Source organism: Prunus persica, chromosome G5, assembly GCF_000346465.2.
Source record: "Prunus persica cultivar Lovell chromosome G5, Prunus_persica_NCBIv2, whole genome shotgun sequence".
Lineage (NCBI taxonomy): Eukaryota > Viridiplantae > Streptophyta > Magnoliopsida > Rosales > Rosaceae > Prunus > Prunus persica.
In genome coordinates this window covers 12991491-13010818 of record NC_034013.1, presented here as the reverse complement: position 1 = coordinate 13010818, position 19328 = coordinate 12991491, and the positions used below count along the sequence as shown (strand labels likewise).

The window sequence follows — 19328 nt, the reverse complement described above, 5'->3', positions numbered from 1 at the left end:
GTGGGGTGCACATTATTGAATAAAGAAAGAATCAATCACAACATATACAGGAAGCCTGCCATGTTTTTTTTTTTTTATCACAAAGAAAAAAACAAAATGAAAAAGAATCTTGTATCTGTAGATGAAAAAGAATCGATTGCTATTTTCTTTTCTTTTATAAGAATCATGAAGATGAAAATGAAAGAGCAGATTTAAACGTGAGCTTTAAAGGGCCATAAGTAATGGTTGTAAAATGGATTGTACTGAGTATACGAACTAGGCCGAATAATAGTGTTGGTCCTCGTAATGTGGACGAAATTCTACTTTGGTCTCTTTAGTTTCAATTTTTGCGGTTTTAACTTCATAGAACAATGATTTAATCGCAACACCGGTCTTTTTATTGGTAACTAAGCAACTGTTGATACCTCTTTTTTTTCAGAGGTACCATATTTCAATCTACCTCCTCCAATGTTGTAACTAAAGCACAGACAAATGGAAGAAAAAGCGGTAGTGTACCAATTGTTTGTTTCTATAAATGACTTGTAACAAATGCTTCATTGATTCTTATATACAATTAATAAATCACCTATGCACTTCAACAAAACTTGTGCGCATGCCTATTACGAAAAGATCATAAGATTATATGGATTAACTACAAGATGGATGTTGTATACTGGTATTAGATATGTGGACACTCTGATCTGATCCATTTCTTACAAAAGGGTTTCCGGTAGCATCTAAATCGATAATGACAGTCTCACCAGGCTTGTAACCTCCGGCAAGAAGCGCTTCGCTCAACGGATCTTCAATTATTGATGTAATTGCCCTCCTAAGAGGACGGGCACCATAAAACCGGTCATAGCCTTGCTCACATATGAGGTCCTTCACTGATTGAGACACCTCCAATCCCATTCCCAGAGACATTAGCCTTTTCTTCACCTCTTGTAGCATCAAATTTACAATCTCGAGCATCTACGATAAACAAATTATGTAAATCAATCGTGTAACTCAAACATCAAGCCATATTAATTCAACACTCATCTATAGTTTACATTGATTCCTTCAAATCAACGGAAGATGACAAACCTGAGCCTTTTGAAGGGGATGGAATACAACTACTTCATCTATCCTGTTCAGCAACTCTGGACGAAAATATGTCTTGAGTTCTTCCATTACTGTTGCTTTTATTCCAGCATAAGAAGTTACCTCATCATCTGCAAGCACGAAGCCAATGGAACTCTGTCTACCCTTTGCAATGATAGTAGATCCCACATTGGACGTCATCACTACCAATGCATTTTTAAATGATACTCTCCGACCCTATCAAACCCAAATTTTAAACCAAATGAGACAATGATCAAAGACCGTAGTAAGGAAGAAAGTAAACACAAAACTTACTTGAAGAATCTCCCTCCCCCCAGCCCGACCCAAAAAAAAATTATGGAGCAACCAAGTAATAATTTTCCTTGCATTCAGCTAAGAATCTAACTAACTAAATGACAAAGGCCACAAACCTGAGCATCAGTGAGGTGGCCATCTTCAAACATTTGGAGAAGGATGTTGAAGATATCTGGATGGGCTTTCTCTATTTCATCAAGCACAACCACTGTAAAAGGCCGCCTTCTAATAGCTTCAGTCAGAGTGCCTCCCTCTCCATAGCCAACATAACCTGGGGGTGACCCTATTAATTTGCTGACAGAATGCCGCTCCATATATTCACTCATGTCAAACCGTAGCATGGCTTCTTCCTGTAACAATAACATCAAGGATAACACAAAAATTGATTTAGATTGAATGTATGCCTACACCTCATCTCACTCTTGACTCCATCAAGGTTCCATTGCATTTTTAGTCGAAACAATTATCCAATGTAGATAGAATACCTTCTAAATAAAGACTGAAGACTTACCGATCCAAAATAACATGCAGCCAAAGCTTTTGTTAATTCAGTTTTGCCAACCCCAGTAGGACCACAAAAGAGCAGTGCTGCGATGGGTCTGTTAGGATCCTTCAGTCCAACGCGGGATCTCTTAACAGCTCGAGAAATGGCATCAACAGCCTCTTCTTGACCAACAATCCGCTTCCTAAGCTTCTCATCAAGACCCACCAGAAGCATTCTGTCATCAGCAGTGAGCTGCTGAAGAGGGATTCCTGACCACAGTGAGGCAACTGCTGCTATATCATCTGATCTCACCACTGTAGGTCTGAAAAATATATTAGCAAGAAATCCAGTTAAATATCATTCTGAGACCTAGGGGAAAGGCCCACTGCCCTCCATACATACTTTCAGGGCCAAAAACCGTACTCATTGTCTGCTGTGGAAGATGAAAAGGAGTCTAGAATAGGTTCTTTCGTATCATCCACACTAGGGGCAGTGCCATTTTTCAATTCACTCGCTAGGACCTGCTTATATTAAATTCATAACACTAACATTATTAGAGGATCATTTAACGAGGTAAGTATATGATAGAACTCAGGAGTAATGTCATTACCACTTCATGCATAGCCTGAACAGTTCGAATTTCTTGCCAATAATCATCCGGTGACTTTGAAAGTATACCAATTTGCTGTTCTCTTTTCCTCTTAAAAGCTTCCATTCGAGCTCTACTTCCCGCCTCATCAATGAGATCAATAGCTTTATCAGGTAGATATCTATCAGCTATATATCTTGCTGCCAGATACACAGCGGCATCAATGGCTTCTGGTTCGTATCTGCAATTGTGATGGGCCTCATATTTCTCACGCAGACCTAATAGAATCCTAACCGCATCATCCTAAAAAATTTCATATAATATCTAGTTATGAATTATACAATGACTAACCACTCTACTTATGATAAGATGAAAATATATATTGAAAAAGACCTGGCTTGGTTCATTAATCCACACAGGTTGTAATCTTCGAACAAATGCTTTATCCTTTTCAAGATGCATCCTGTATTCATCTATAGTGGTGGCTGCAATACACTGCAAACAGTGGAATGTTAATGCAACTTATACTACGCTTAAAGAACTTAGAAAACAAGCAGATATCTTAAACACAGAAGAAGGAGATGTTTCTCTAGCATCCTCTTTGACTTCCCCTCAATTCATTGTATGAGGCCCTTTCTTCATAGGATCTCTGGGTCAAACACTAAGCATAACCCCATAGATTAAGTGCTAAGCAATATGCCATAGGCCAAGCATACAACAGTATGCCTTTTATTTAGAAGGACAAGTCTATGACCAGTCATGTCGATTATTAATGGGTGCCATTTAAGTGTTAGGTGTGCCTTCACTAACTAGATTTACTATTAACTACTAGAGGCACACTTGCAATGAAAATTACAGATGGCATGTCAGTATAGGAGGACTGTAATGGTCACTAAGATAACATATCAAGTAAGATTATATGAACCGGGAAATAAACAGATAACCTGTAATTGACCCCTCCCAAGTGACGGTTTTATTAGATTAGCAATGCCAAGACCAGACCCCTTATTTCCTCGTCCAACTGTTCCAGACTCAATAAGGGTATGTACTTCATCAATAAAAAGAATAATGTTTCCTGCAATGTAAGCACATCATGAATGAGCACAAGGGAACCGACTCTTTTGCTGTATGAAAACACAAATAAAGTGTATTCACCTGATTTTTGTATGTCACTTAACAATGTGGTAACACGCGCCTCCAATTCTCCCCTCTCCTTTGAACCAGCCATTAATAGAGCTATATCCAAGGACATCACACGTTTTGTCTGTGGAACAATAAGGCTAATCAAATATGTAATATACAGCTTTATTAAATTCAATAATATGTAACTGCATTTGGATGAGCGTGTAGAGCTAGAAGAACTATACAAATATGATCATATGTGAGAACACACCAGGAGAAAAGCAGGGACATCTGCCTGTGCAATACTAATCGCCAGTCCTTCAACAATGGCCGTCTTTCCGACCCCACTTTCACCAAGAAGAATGGGGTTATTTTTGGATCTGCGACAAAGTATCTGAATAATTCTCTGCACTTCAGTATCTCGGCCAATAACAGGATCGATGAGTCCCTCACTAGCACGGGCAGTAAGATCCACACAGAATTGGTCCAAAACACTTTCCTCTGGAAGGACAGTGGAATTACAGGGCATCCCCTCTGATTTTGTAATTTTTTTAAAAGAAAAAAAACTAAACAGAGATGAGCAAACTTACTTCTTACCTTTTGTATTCTCAGAGGATATCTTAGCAGACGATTTTTTGGAAAAAGTTTTTTGAAATCCACCAGATGGTTCTCTACCATCTCTGGCAAGCTCTACTTGAAGTCTGGAGGTTGCCTCAGCTAACAACTGGTTTACATCTACCCCCAGTCTGAAATCACATTCATTTAGTAGGCTTCAGAATTGAAAATTGGCATGTATAAATTTGAACTTTAAACCCCCATATCTAAAATCATGTAAATGCAGCTCATGCACATGGCAGTGTACTCTCTCTCTCTCTCGGTTATACAATTTCACTAGCAAGATAGAAGATTTTGGTCATATAGCATGCAAATTTATTGAAGTATGAAAAATGTTTAATGTAGTTACAGCCCTACACATAGGCAGATAATATGAAAAATCCACAAGGAAAAAAGTTTTTGTCAGAATCTGAAATCAGATTATCCTCATTGCCTTTCTAGGACAGCAGGGTATTAGATAAAGAAGGAAAACAACATACTTATCAACCCAAAAACCAAATACAGTTCATAAATGGAAATTAAAGCTGAAAGTGGCTGAGCAACAAAAGTAGAAAAAGGAAAATGGAAGTGAGAAATGGGTCACAACTCACAAGAAAATACCTTTTAAGGACCTGACCAGCACTTCCATCATCAGCAGTGAATAAGCCAATGGCAATGTGCTCTGGTGCAATGAAATTATGAGCTCTGGCTCTTGAATACTCAAGCGCAGCCTCAAGCACCCGCTTCGTGCTAATTGAAAAGGGGACATCAGTAGCAGAAGCAGCTCGACCAGGACTAGCATTAGGAACAAGGTCAGCAGAAGCAGTTTGACTTTGACCATGGTGATGCCAAATGCTCTGAACAGCTTCGCGAGCCTGGTCAATGGTGATGCCAGACCCAAGAAAGCCATTGGAAGTAGGATGAAGATGACGGTGCTGTTCCTCCTCGGCGATCAAACCCAGAAGAAGATGTTGGGTGAAGACCATGTGTCTGCCAAGCGCTCTGGCTTCTCTTTGGGAAAAGATGACGGCTTGGATTGCTCGCTCTGTGAATCGTTCAAAGACCTCGGAGACGATTCGAAGCTTGCTTCTTCTCCTGGCGGTTGAGCCGCTGGGAAAGGGACGAGCTTTAAATTGAGAGAAGAAAGAAGAGGAGAAAGGGGTTGATGGGTTGATGAGGCGAATTGGGTAGATAGAGAAGACTTGGCTGCTGCTGCTTCTGCTGCGATCATGGTGGTGATGAAATTGAGCACAGCAGCAACTGCTAATACAAGTGTTAACAGATTGTAATGGAAAGTAAGGAAATGATGTCTGGTGAGATGGAGCCCTCCATTGAAGTGATGGTATCAGCACAGAGGATGAAGACGATGAAACTTGCATTCTTCTGAACTCTAAATTTTCTCGGGCCACAGAGAGAGAGAGGGCTTTGAGGTGGGAAGGTTTTGCTTCGCTTTGCTTTCAAAAATAGTATAAAGAATAATGGAGAACTTTCGTCTAAATATCTTATATTGATCAATCTGTTATTAAGAGCTCAAGGCCGAAGAAAAGTGTTTGATGCTGTTGTTAACCACGTCCGACGACATCCCTTCATTTGCAAGCAAAGACTCGTTTTTTGCTTCTAGTTAATGCATTTCTCCTGTCCACCCACATCAATGCCACTTAAACCAAAGTAGTCAAAAATCCCCTTAGTATACTAATATAGGAAGAAAAAAAAAACTCGAGTCAGAATGTAATTTTTGAAGAGGATTGAAGTACTGCTTAAAAGGTATTGACCAAAAAAAAAAAAAAGAGTACTTTTTAAAAGGGGTTTTAGCATCGAATTTTGACTAAGTTCTACTTGTCTAATTTGATAGTTATGTTGTGATTATTTATGCTAAAAACTCAATAATTGTCATTGATCATTTGATTTAGTGGTAAGAATAGTGGAGTGTTTGAATCAAGAGTAAAATTGGAGTTTTCATAAGTTTATTTTCGGCATATGGTGCAAATTCTTTGTACATTTTAGCCTCGCATGAACCCATACAATAAGAGTTGTTTCTCATGTGTTTTGCTTTTGATCGACATCTAGTCTACTAAACTTGAATACATGACAAAATTGTGACCAGATCTAGCTCATACAAAAGTCGCACATGATTGCCTGCCAAAACAAAAGAAGTAGCTTGTGATTGGAAGAGCAAAGTCAGATTAACTTGGTTTTAAGTTTGAAGCTTCCTGTAAATTTAACGAATACGTCAAGGAAGATGGGTAAGGACAATAGTGACAAGCGGCCCCCAAACTTAAGAATATTTTACCACACAAAATAGAAAAAAGCAATTCGTTTTTTGCTTCTGCTTCCATGTTGTGTTTTCTTCTTAGGAACAAAAAAGAACAAAATAAGTAGGTTCGAAAATTTAACTTAGGACTGCAAGCAATGGAAGAAGAAAGAAAGACGGAAGGTATTGAATAGAGTGGGGCGGCACGTCAACGCCAAGAACCCGCCAAGTCAATCTAGCGGTAACCCTTTATTGTTCCTTTCCTCTTTGTACACGTCGCAAAAGTTATTTGTCCCATTAAGAAAAATAATCTTTCTTTTATTCTTTTCAACAGATTGGGACGGCTGACTTGGCAGATGCCTATTGGGGTGCTGGGCTGGGTTGGTTTTTTGTTTTTTTGTCAAAAGCTGGGTTGGGTTTAATTGGGCATGCGATGGGTTAAGTCTGTCCAAGCTTGCAACATTTTTACCTAACTTTCCTTCCAGCATTTATACATGTTCTGCTAAATACCACGTTTCAGCCCTAAAAGTTTGGTATGCAACATTTAATTAGCTTTCCATCCTGGTCCAGCATTTAAAAGTGTGTAGACGTAATACATATACACATGTCTGTTAAATATCAATTTGAGCCCTAATGAAGTGATTATAGAATACTACGTATTCAAATGCAGGCCTTCTGCTTTTATTCGGGGCCATAGATCATACACAAGTATTCCTATCGTAATGTAGAAGGCAAAGGAGATCTTAAAAAATGGAAAACTGTACCATTATTTGTAGAAGCAGCACCATTTTCAGCTGACTTTCCAGGACCTACTTACACAAAGAACATGAAACTAGAGTTACAATCAGGCTAGCAGCTCATTATACAAAGGTAATATACTAGAGGATCGATGTAATTACCACTTTGGGTTTGCCCATTCTTTTATTTTTGCCTATAATGATCTGGTGACTTTGAAAGTTGCTGAATATTTTCCTCCAGAAGACTCAACACATAACCTACTTCCTGCCTCGTCAATGAGATCAATGGTTTAAGCAGGAAGATGTAATAATGAACATCTTGCTGAGAGATGCACAGAAAGATTTCTATCGTGCATAAATAAGCAGCTATGGTCCTTAACTCTTTCTGCTCCGAGTAATCAAGCATTTTTGCTCCAGACAGGGATTCAACAGCTCTGGGATGAGTCTACTTGGCTCCAAAGTTTCTCAGCATAAGCCTTCTCCTCTTCCTTCTCTTCTGCAACGTAATCAGTCGCCTCAACTACTTCATCTTCGTCTGGCTCTGGATTCTCTTCCATAATTTCCTCGGTTGTAGCTGCTTCTATAAGTCTCTCTCTCTCTTGCTCAGTAAGTTCAGCTAATGCCTCCCTCATAGCCTTCCTTGTTGCAGGCCTGTCTCCTGGCCCATATTTTGGAGCAGGCACAACATATGGCAAAAAAATATCATCCAAGTTTGTGCTTTTTTTTTGGGCACTACCATCTGTCTCTGTTTGGGGAAAGGTGAAAATTATCCCAAGTTCATAGTTGCAAATATGAAGCATTTGACCCAAAGAAGAGTTGGCATTCCCTAGTCCATTCATGTTTAAACCAAATGGACTATTAATTGGTCGTCCCCAGGCAGCTGCACTGAAATTGTGTGAACCGCAATAAACCCAGCCAAACGAAGATGCATCTGTCCTTGAGTGGAAGCGTCTCCGTGCCACCTGCATATATTAAAAATGTAACGCAGATAAGAAGCTACAGTCGTGAAAATATATCATATATGCAAATAACTTAGGACAAAGAAACAGTTTTCATTTGATGCCGATAAATTAGAGGTGGAAAACATGAAGAAACTGTAATCATTTAAAAAGATGGAGATTTTCATACCTTGATGTGCATTGGATGCCCTACTCTATCATAGGGATAAGGAATTGCATCATGAAGTATGTCTAAAGTCCTGAGCCTTTGCCATGTTTTCTACGTAAATCAAAATATTTGTATGGTCAACAAATAGTAAGATCTAGACTAGAGATTACAAGAGGCTGAAAACGATCACCATACCTCGGAGAAGCAAAGAATGCGTTTTGAAGGAAAGATTCCATTACATGCATTCTTCACTCTATCAATGGTTGGAAAAAGTATTCTAATGGACGGACTTTTTGATTCTTGACTAGCGCTCCAACAGCCCCACTGTTAAGAGATCCAATGAATAAACATGGCATAATTTTTTCAAGAATTTCTATAAAAGGCAAGAGTGTCTAATAACCTCTGGATCAGACTCTTCAGACTCGAATTCCGAGGATCTTTTTCCTGCAGCTGCTGAAAATGCAGCTACAAATTTTGCATTGATTGACCCAATAGAAGATGCGCCTTAAATTTTATAAAAAAAAGGCATCCAACAAAAAATAATCAGAACATGTCTTTGGAGTTCCCTTTTTCATTAATGAATATACATCTTCCAATTTCTTACAAACAAATTAGGATTGTGCAAGATACACTCACCATAAACAAAATCAGAGTCAAGTGATTCAGGCCATTTATATTGACCTAAAATCTGATAAAAATAAAATATTTCATCAGATACTGAAATGACATCATAAACTAGAAAGCCACTGAACAGCATCATTTGCTTGTAACTACGTAATTACATTGACTGTATATGCAAAACAGATCTAGTGAGGAAGTATATGATAATCAATGATCGAATACACTGTTCAGAAATTTGATGATTACCTCCTGTAGTCGCCAGAGGCCTGTACACCTTTGAATTGCAGCAATCAGAGAGCTCAATGCAATAACATGCTGAGATTGCATGATCTTTGATATATCCTCGAACTTAGGTCCCTGCAAAAAGCAGCATCGTGTCTGATATATGCCCACTTCAGAATCCAAAACATCATGCTACTATATAGAGTGAGCTCCAATCTATGACTCCACAAAGTATATGCAATAAATGCTGAATACCTGCGACACATGCAGTATCAGTTGTACTTTCTTGTTGTTTCCTCCTAAAGCTGCAGCAAGGGCTTCTTTAGGACAGACATACCCAGAGAAGCTGAATAATCCAATATCCCAAAGTGGAGAGACCCATTTTGCAACATTTCTAGGCAAGAAGCCAAGTTGAACACAATCTACTACAAGGAAAACGCAGTTATTAAACTTGGGTAGCTAATAGCATGAAATATCACAACTTAAAACCACATTCACACATTTCGGCAATGCTTATTAAACTGTCCTGCATGCAAGAAGAGCAAAACAACCCCCATTCACACAGTTTAATGATTATATTAGGCAACCACCCAATACCAAAAGTATAGAGTAATTTTTTAAAAAATCTTATCAAAGTGAGGGTGTTTTTGGACCAAGCAATGTGAAATTTACCTCCCTCATAGAAATTATTGGAGTCAGGAACAAGAATGTTCACTGCATTTGCATCTGCAGGTACATTTCTGTTTCTTGTTAAAACAATTGATAAAGCTTTGGCTTTTTCACATGATTTCCTGAGGAATGAAGCCAGCTTCTTAAGCTTTGCACCATTTGAGTCTTTTGCATTGTGAAAGAGGTAGCTTAGACCAACCACAGATGCTTCAACTGATCCAAGGAATTTCGCACCAAATGACCCTGGTGCACCATGATCAGCCTGACATGAAAAATTAGCTACAAAATCAAAAACCTAGTTTGATTAAGCAGCCACTAAAAAAAATCATATTAAGTCTTCCCTGTTGAAACTTATTAAATGCATCTGCTAAAAGTGAGTTAAATTCTATCTAGAAAGCTTTCTTGTATCCTTGAAAAGTTGACATTTACTGAATTCCCTACCCACAAGAGAAAAATAATAATAATAATAATAATGGAAGGGAGAGGTTCCAAGAAAAACATTGAAACATATTACTATCAATTTAGGCAATGGCTGAACTCAAGTTTCTGGGTAAGTCTGTAATTATAGATAAGGAAATGTAAAGGTGGCGTTGACATTTGCGAATCAGCTTCCCATTCAAACAAAAAGATGTTGGACCACACACAAATGAAAACACTTACACGTCCGAAGTGCCTGGATTCCAATATATAGGGAGTCTTATAAGAATGAACTCCGGGAACAGAAGCAATCAAGTGTCCTGTTGCCCCTCCAAAATCATATTTTGCTAACTCGGCAATCCACTGGGCCTGACTAGGTACATCAGTTAATAGAGATGCCATAAAACCAGCCAGTTGAGAAGCAAAATCAGTTTTTGTGTCTTGATTTGTTTCCCCATTGTGAAATTGAGTAAAAAGGGACGAAAAATCAGGTGCACTTCTATGAGGGAAATCTTGCCACCAGATGGTATTGGTCACTTCATTCCACTGCAAAGTTATAACGAGCAATTAGTAATCTGTGCATAAGATTACATGCTGGAAAAAATAACAAAATGTTAAATTAGTAAAAGGGAAAAGGAGTTTGTATGTATCCATCATCAAAAGGCTTTCTACTAATAAAGATAAAATCACAGCAAACATGAATTGCAAGTTGCAACTACATCACTCCCAAAGTTCTGCTTAAATAAATAAGCAGTGACATTTTGCAAATAGGAAATGTAATCACATCAATAGAACGAGAATAACAGGAATTCCAACTAAACAAGCACCTGTGTGGCCACTAAATTTGCAGAGGTAATGATGACACGAATACTATCATCCCTTTTTAGAACCAATAATTTTGGATGATGGCAAGCAATGCCATGTCTTTCGCGGTCTTTACCGAAAGCTATGGCCTCGGGAAACGGGGGATGCCTATTTCAATGAAAATCATTAAATAAAAGTAATGCTTGTGTGCGCCAATACAAGTGCCCATTAAAGAATGAGATATACGAAAAAAAATTACTCACACTATAATTAAATTAGGAAATTTTGGATAAGGTGAAGATGTTCTTTTATCAGGGCTTGAACTCCAACATCTCTCAGTATTATGACAAGCAACTGTTACTGGCAGATGGCTAGGAATCTCACAGGATGACAAAAACCTATTGATACATCACCCTTAGACAATTAGACTGGTGAAACACACGAGTTAAATATAATAAGATAAGATCAAAAACTCTAAATGGTAGGAAAAACTACAAGGATGGTGCATAAACAAATGATAGATGGACATGCTGCCAACAAGAAAGTATGGAAAAGTTTCTGGTTACCCTACCACAAAATGTCACTTGTGAATGTTGCAATAAATAATTGTGAAATACTTTGGACAGGATAAAGAAGCTCCGGCAAGGAGATAACGGAATGATGACTTGAAGAGTTGTGGCCCATAAACGCAAGGCGATTCAGGTAAAATCTCTTGCCAGGCGGTGAACCAACATTGCTACTCCAATTTTTGTTCTTGACAACACCATCAAAACTGTGAGGGTAATCCCTACTCATAAAATTGAAAGATGAAGCCTCCGGACTCCGATCAGCAACATCGGTCTCAGAAGAATCGCATGGAACTGGGACTTCATTGTCTTGCGGATGTAAAGGGTCACCATGAACACGGAGATGAGCTAAATCACCGTTTGGCCCTGAAACCAGTACTCTTTTACAGTGATGCATGACTGAAGTTGACTGCATTTTACTTTCCATATTGCAATCTATGTCTGACGTGTGACATAAAAATGATTTTTTCCCCTTAACAGGGAGTCTATCAACATCAAAACCCGGAGATCCAATCACATTACTTGTTATGGATCCATTGCTAAAAGAATATGTGCCACATTTTCGAACGTACGATATAGGATCATCGCTAAGCAAAATGCGCCTGCACTCCCTCGAGAGAAAATTTGCTCTTGCAATGGGGGAAAACGAAGAACCGTCTACCCGGGAAGCAAAAACCCTTTTACATCCCGATGCACATACGGAGACAGATCCTTGGGAGTCACTAAAATCTTGAACAAGTTGATCCTCAAAAACAATCTCATCAACAACAAACCCAATCCGAATCGGATTACAGCAAGAATTTTCAGTTGAACAAGCAAGTGAGACCTGATCTCCATCTGACAACTCCACCGCCACGTCTGCCCTAACCCTAATCCCATTCACAAAAACCCCATTCAAAGAAGCCTTAACTACACTACAACACTCTTCCGGTCTAAATTGAGGACCCGAAATCAATGTGCCGTCAACAATATACAGTTTTCGATTGAGAGAATCAAATATAATCTGACAATGCTGCTTACCGACGCGGCGATCGGCGAAGACGAAGTGGCATCGGTTGGTGCTGCGGCCGATCGTGTAAGGGCGATCCGGATGGAGGCGAATGGAATTGACCGGAGATCCGGTGGACGGAGACGTAAGAGGAACATCCAGATGCTTAACTTCGACCAAAATCGTCGAGCCTAAAGCGCTTCTCGGCCTTTTGCGGTGAAAGAGACGATTTTCTGAAATTGCAACTCCGTCTCCCTTGTTATTATTGGTATGGCCATGACTGTGCTCTGATAAATCTGTCATGACAAGAATATCAATCGAAAGAAATCTGCAATGGATAAATTTGCGGGTACTGGATGAGAAAAGGGCAGGGGGGAATGAAGAGGGTGAAGAGGAAGCCCTCTGTATTCTGGCCGTTAAATTTTCATTTCCCTCCAAAATTTCTTTCTTATTTTAGCGCGGGTTAAATGTTGTAACTTTCGCCTGGATCTGTATATTTTTTGAAACTGGAGGCCAGGCCTGCTTCTAAGAGATCCCACCCAAGTCCATTATTTATTGGACAAGCTCACATTCGGCCCAGCATCCAACCAATTCTTCCAACTTTTTTTTCCAACCTATGTCCGTGTCGTGCATGATGTGCATGCTACATCATTATGTTTTTTCTTGTTTTTTTAAGAGTGGTGATTTCCTCATTTCAATTTTATCCACTTACACTCTATTTTATAATTAAAAAAAGAGTGTAAGTGGATAAAATTGGAGTGGGAAAATCATTACCCTTTTTTAAATACAAGTTATAATCTAAACTACAAAGGGGAATAGGTTTCTCACGCACACATAACCAAGGTGTCATGGGAGTTCGAACCTGAAACTACTAATCTACAAATTAAGGTCTTTTTTTACTAGGCTAGACTCCGTTGCCAACCCATTACCTTAAAAGAATAGAAATTTAGCAGTTATTAGCCCTCTCAAATAATTTTCACACACGTATCAAATTACAATCTTTATATTATGTTTTTGTCATAGATGAGTGTACAAGAACTTTTTTTGAGTGATAGTATCAGTTCAGTTCCTATAGTATGACAGTACCTAATATAAAAATCGCACATAAATAAAATGAAAAATAATCAGGAAAACATGTGACTCGTTCCTTTGGAAGTATAAATTCCTATTTTCTGCCAATTAGAGTTTGATCTGTGTGTTTTTGTGTGCTTTTGATAAATTATATTTTGTGCATGTGTCAAACCATGACATATATCATCACTCCCAAAACAAAGTGCTTAACATATACGTATACCTACGTATTTCCCTTAAAAAAATTACTTTGCTTTCAAAACCTCACTTCTAAGTTCTAACAAATTCATCCTCCATGTTCAATTAAATGTTTTTATTACGAATAGTATACAATAATGTGTTTATCTTTCTCATTACATTATTCATATATATAACGAAATACACAAATACATTTCTATTGAGGGATCCCTTTATTTGAGGGACATTATTTAGGGTCCTCTATGAAGATTTTTTTAACAATCCAAACGATATATTTTTAAATCTACATTCATAAATCATCTTTACAAAAAATTATACAAATCGAAAACTATTTGAACATCCAGTTGTATCATACAAAATTAATGAACACGATGCTTCAAGAAAATACTAAAATTTCAATATTTCAATTGAGTAGTTAAATGATATCTTATTCAAGTTTTTTTTTTTTTTGGTAGAGATAATTTTTAAATGAATATCTACAAAATAAATGGTTTGAATTAGTGAAATACAATGCATAATGGGCTCTATAAAGATGTTCCTTAAATAAGCTTATTTAAGAAATCTCATTCCTCAATGGAAGCTCTCTGTATATATATATATATACACACTCACGCCCTGGTGCTTCCAAATTATAATAATATTAAGAAGAAGCAATGTATTATAATGCAGTTTTATTGATGATACAATAGAGAAAGCAATATACAGAGTTTGCTTTCCGTACCCAAAACAAGAAGAAGAAAAAGAAAGCATCACACAAAGCAAACGAACAGAGCCAATCCAAAGTCTTCTCAAAGGGCCCCGGACAAACACTAATCACATACATTTCCAAGACAACGACCCTTGTGAGATGATGGCCGTCGTGCACACCAAACAAGCACACTATTTTACAGTAAAAAGCCGCGGGCCAGGGGAGGGCAAGACTTTGCGTCACATCCTCTATATATATATATATAATCCCAGCCCGCCCTTATTCTTTATAAAATCTGTCTTAAGCTATTACTTCATTATCATCAAATCTTCCTATAATTCATACATAATTGCAAGGACCATGCATATAAAGGAATATTCTCTTGTCTTATGTTCGTCATGTTACGTTATCAAACTGTTGATCAATAGATGTGACTTAGATTAACAGTCGAATCACATAACATGTCGAATTATCTGACAAGAGATTATATTCCTATATATGCACTCCTCTTATATCCATCTAGCGACGGAAGCTCCTGGCCTCGCGCACAGGCTCGTCCACCTCATCTTCACGGAGCTTCACTGCCGTGTAGGTACCTGCCCCGGCAAGGGCTCCAAGGGTGGGGGCCACCAGGTATACCCACAATTTGGTGTAGTTTCCGGCGGCCACAGCCGGGCCTAGGGTGCGGACAGGGTTCATTGAACCACCACTCGATGGCCTGCCAGGACAAAATAAAACAAAAACAAATATTTAATATTATTGTTATCGCTATTATTAGTATGGAATCTTTTATCTATCAAACTTTCAGTGTAGGGCTAAGCAGCTAAATGATAAAATGATAACAGAAACAAACATCACACCACACCCAACTTTTCCCTTCAAAATAATGTGACGTTTCGCCAGAATGCATGAAAATTATTTGTAATTATAACGAATGAGTCATGACCCTTCTGATTGCCCATGAACTGCCAACTTGCCGACCCCTAAACCCCAAAACAAAACAAACATATGACAAGCTTTTGTTGTTTGTTTGTAAAGATCGGATGTGGCTTCCATAATGGGTCCCTTTTTCAAGTACATGTTGATAAGAATCTAATATTAATTCATATTCGTCGAGCATTTTTCACTTTTTTCAGTAGTGGCCCATGTAATTAGAGAATATAAATAAGCATTCTCAGAGAGAGAGAGAGAAAGAGGTGGCAAATAATTTAAGTACTAACCCTGCAATAAGAATATTCAGCATGACAGTAGCTCCAACTGCTAAACCAGCCAACTCTCCCAACTGCATGTCACCAAAAATTCACCCCCGCATGAGAAAAGATAGATTAATGCTAAGAATATGTTATGTGAACAATCAAATTGCATTCAATGCATATATACGTACAGCGCGGGTATCAGTGGCAACAGCAGTGACAACAAACAGGAGATTGAAAGTGATGATGAACTCAAGTGCAAAGGCCTGGCCAGTGCTCACAGTAGGCACCGTGGTGCCGCCCGACATGTACGGATGGAAAGCTCCTTTGAGAGCAAATGAGGCACAAATGGAGCCTGAAACCTGAGCAGCAATGTAGGCTGGGACTTGAACCCACGGGAAGTGACGCAAGGCAGCAAAAGCAATGGTGAGAGATGGGTTTAGATGCGCACCGGAGATATGGCCTGTGGACAAGATCACAATCATCACCCCAAGTCCAGCACATGCCGCATTGCCGATCAGCGTCTCTGCGCCGTTGTACTTTTGGTTCACAATTGGTCCGGCACTTGCTGCAAACATGAGGATGAAGGTTCCGACAAACTCAGCTCCTAGCTGAATATAATACGTATCGTAGATCCGATCAGAGAGAGTATTTTCCCACATCGGAAAAGTAAAGCCTTGCATAATAATATAACACGTTATGAGCTTCTCCCGTACCCATTGTCAATTGGGTTTAGGGTTTAGTGCAAAAACATGTAATGTTCTTGGTGCATAGACAACAAGCTTTTGACCAATAAACATGTACTAGGGTTAGCTTCTTTTGATTTCTTAGGTCTCATATCCACCATCCATCCATCCATCCATCAGTAAAAAAGTGCTTCGCACAATGAGTGGTCCTAGCTTCTTAACAAAACAGAAAAAAAAATTAAAAAAAGCAATGTTTGAGTGTTCCTCATCGCAAGCATATTCTCCGAAAAGGTAATGCTAGACTTACCACATTTTTATACCACATTGTGCACTACCTCTCTAATAGAAGTAGAGTCCACCAATACAATGGAGTTCATTTATGTTAGAGAGATGGTACACAATATGATATGAAAAATGTGATAAACCTAACATTTTCCATAAGGAAATTAATTTTCCATTGTCGTCGTGATGGTCGAGTTACGACATGTAGTCTTTTTTGTTCTTGAATTCGCTAATATAACAAATAATGCCGGTGGAACAAACCCTACCAGATTTGGTTACAAGTAGAAATATTCGCTTAAATTCATTTAAAAAATATATACAAAACGTTTTGGCAGAACCGTCCTGCATATATTTTAATTGTGCGGTTGGAATAAGGCAGGAGACTGATAAAATTGGGCTGTCATGTTTTATTGATAATACTATTATAATACAGCAGTCTCAATCTCTTGAATCATAGGAGTCCAAGAAATTGTGGTCACCCACCATTGGATATTAATATAATAATTCAAAAAAATTTCTTAAAAGGAGTGCAAGAGTGAGTGAACCGTTAAATTTACATTCAACGGTAAGTGACCACAAATATCTTAGACCCCTGTAATCAAAGAGATCAAGACTGTATAATACAAACCCTCACATATACGAAGTTACATGCATGCGTGTATATATATCCATATTTTTATTCAAATTATGGGTTTGTTAAGAATTGACCAAGTCGCTTCTGAGATCATTTTTAATTTTTAATTTAGGGTTAGGTGAAAATATTTAATATTTAATACATGTTCTTATATTTATTTATTTTATTTGTGTTTAGAGAGTTGAACAAAGAATTATCTTTCTACCAAAATAATAATATCTTTTATCTTTTTTGTACTTTTGCAACTCCACGTTTCTATCCAACAGTAAAAAAATACGTCATTCCACAAGCACAATTAGCACACACAAAAAACCAAGAAATGTTTTTTTTGTCTTGAATGGAAAATTTTCTTAAATTATAAACACCAATTTTGTCACATCAATTGGTATTAAAATCTAAAGTAAATTAACAACGAACCGAAAGTTGACAAGAAGTTGGAGGATTTTACATCCCCTTGCAGGTGCAGCCATCATGAACACAAAAAACCAGTTACAAACAGAATTTTTCACAAACAAACAGGTATTAAAAAAAAACCAGGCACAATCCATAACTTCAATATTTTTTGTTTATCCGCTACACAAACATTTAGGCTTATGTCTATCTCTTATATATAACTCTATGGACTGCAATTACTTTTCACTCGACATGTTATGTTATTAAACTGTTAATCTGTTAATCTGAATTATGAGGTGGAGTAAGAATCTCCATACTCACAAGTTTATGTTCTCTGACAACACAACGAACTGACGAAGCAAGAGCTGAAACTAACAGAATCTCCTTTATGGGTTGTCCTAGTCATTCCAAGCTAAGCGAAAGCATAAAAGCTAAAAAGCCTAAAAGCCTAAAAAGCTTAATGACCATTTAGCTATGTTGTTAAGCACATAATGACTAACAAAAACATATTATATTGTCATTAACAAATAAAAAAAACCACATCTCCTAAACTCAAAACAACAATCGATCATATGATCAAAAATGTCAAATGTTGCCTGTAGCTAGTGGTTGCATACCTTGCGGGTGAGAGAGACAGTGGGAGTGGGGAAGTCGGTGAAGCACGTGTGAGATTGACCCCAAGTGGGAGCGTTCACAGGCAAGCACTTGCACCGCGGCATTGACTTGCGATCATAAGACATCGAGTCCACCCTTAGCCCTGAAAACAGCGGCGCTGGCGTCCCAGGCGTCGCCGGGGCTGACGCCGACGGCGTCACTGGTTCCGATTCCGGCATCCCTAGCTTCTTCTTCTTCTTTTTTGGTTTTTTCTCAATATGATAGAAAAACAAGATTTTTTTTTATTTTTTTTTTGGGTTTTTGAGGAATTGGGTTATGAGAATTAGAGATTGGAGTTACATAATTTGATGATTTTTATAAAATTGTTGCTACACGAGCTTTTTGATACTGGCCAGGGCGGGTGACACCAAGAACTACAGCTAGTACATATTGAAAATAAATTTAGCTAAAGATTTTTTTTGTTTTTTTGGTATTTGGGTTGGGGAATTTGGATATGGGAAGGCTGAAAGTTACATACTTTGGAGGTTTTTTTATAAATGTGTTGCTAAGGGATAGAAGAAACGAGCAGAGCCAGAGTGCCCACTATAAAGATAACTCAAAGATTCATACAAGCAATCAAATTGAAATTTTTTTTGGTTTTTTTGAGAAATGGGTTTTGTGGGATTGGATTGAAAAGACTGGATTACATAATGGAAATGATTTTTTTGATGTGTTGTTAAGGAAGATTGGGGGAAATGGAAGAATCCAGGTTCAAAAACAGAGTCTTTTCAAAATGCAGAGGATTTGAAAACAAGAGGCTGAAACTGAAACTTAGGCCAGAGATGAAAAAGAAGAAGAAGAGGAAGGAGACAAAGAAACAGAGGGATTACAATAATGGAGGTGAGCTGAAGATAGAGATATATGACGTGGGGATTGAAATATAACTCAGAAGCAGTCGCCAAGTCAGTGTTGGGATTAAATGCAGAGGCGTTTATATATAGAGAAAACCGAGGCTGTCCAAACTCCAACCTCACTCAAATT

The 19328-nt window shown here is 38.1% G+C and overlaps 3 protein-coding genes across 5 annotated transcripts; all 3 read right to left on the bottom strand.

The window, feature by feature from the left end:
• Positions 473 to 5545, bottom strand: LOC18775769 (chaperone protein ClpD, chloroplastic). Its single transcript, XM_020564130.1, has 12 exons — positions 4788 to 5545; positions 4170 to 4318; positions 3844 to 4073; positions 3606 to 3714; positions 3395 to 3525; positions 2844 to 2945; positions 2472 to 2753; positions 2285 to 2382; positions 1889 to 2183; positions 1494 to 1727; positions 1066 to 1299; positions 473 to 951 (listed from the first exon to the last, which is right to left on the bottom strand). The coding sequence occupies exons 1-12, from the start codon at positions 5543 to 5545 to the stop codon at positions 628 to 630; spliced, it is 2946 nt and encodes a 981-aa protein (XP_020419719.1). The 3' UTR covers positions 473 to 627.
• On the bottom strand, positions 6936 to 13244 carry LOC18776326. Of its 3 annotated transcripts, none has more exons than XR_002271546.1 (13): positions 11566 to 13244; positions 11258 to 11392; positions 11018 to 11162; positions 10434 to 10736; positions 9777 to 10035; positions 9360 to 9529; positions 9129 to 9239; positions 8898 to 8949; positions 8662 to 8765; positions 8457 to 8585; positions 8283 to 8372; positions 7317 to 8116; positions 6936 to 7226 (listed from the first exon to the last, which is right to left on the bottom strand). XR_002271546.1 is itself a non-coding variant. In XM_020563330.1 (12 exons), exons 1-12 carry the CDS (start codon positions 12849 to 12851, stop codon positions 7580 to 7582), a joined length of 3321 nt encoding a protein of 1106 aa, XP_020418919.1. In that variant the 5' UTR covers positions 12852 to 13244; the 3' UTR covers positions 6936 to 7579. The 3 variants fall into 3 exon arrangements, 1 of the variants encoding a protein (XP_020418919.1); XR_002271547.1 differs by having other exon boundaries at positions 9360 to 9526; positions 11566 to 13243; XM_020563330.1 differs by having other exon boundaries at positions 6936 to 8116.
• LOC18776506 (probable aquaporin NIP5-1) lies at positions 14439 to 19283 on the bottom strand. Its single transcript, XM_007209410.2, has 4 exons — positions 18311 to 19283; positions 15890 to 16309; positions 15726 to 15787; positions 14439 to 15223 (listed from the first exon to the last, which is right to left on the bottom strand). Exons 1-4 carry the CDS (start codon positions 18524 to 18526, stop codon positions 15025 to 15027), a joined length of 897 nt encoding a protein of 298 aa, XP_007209472.2. The 5' UTR covers positions 18527 to 19283; the 3' UTR covers positions 14439 to 15024.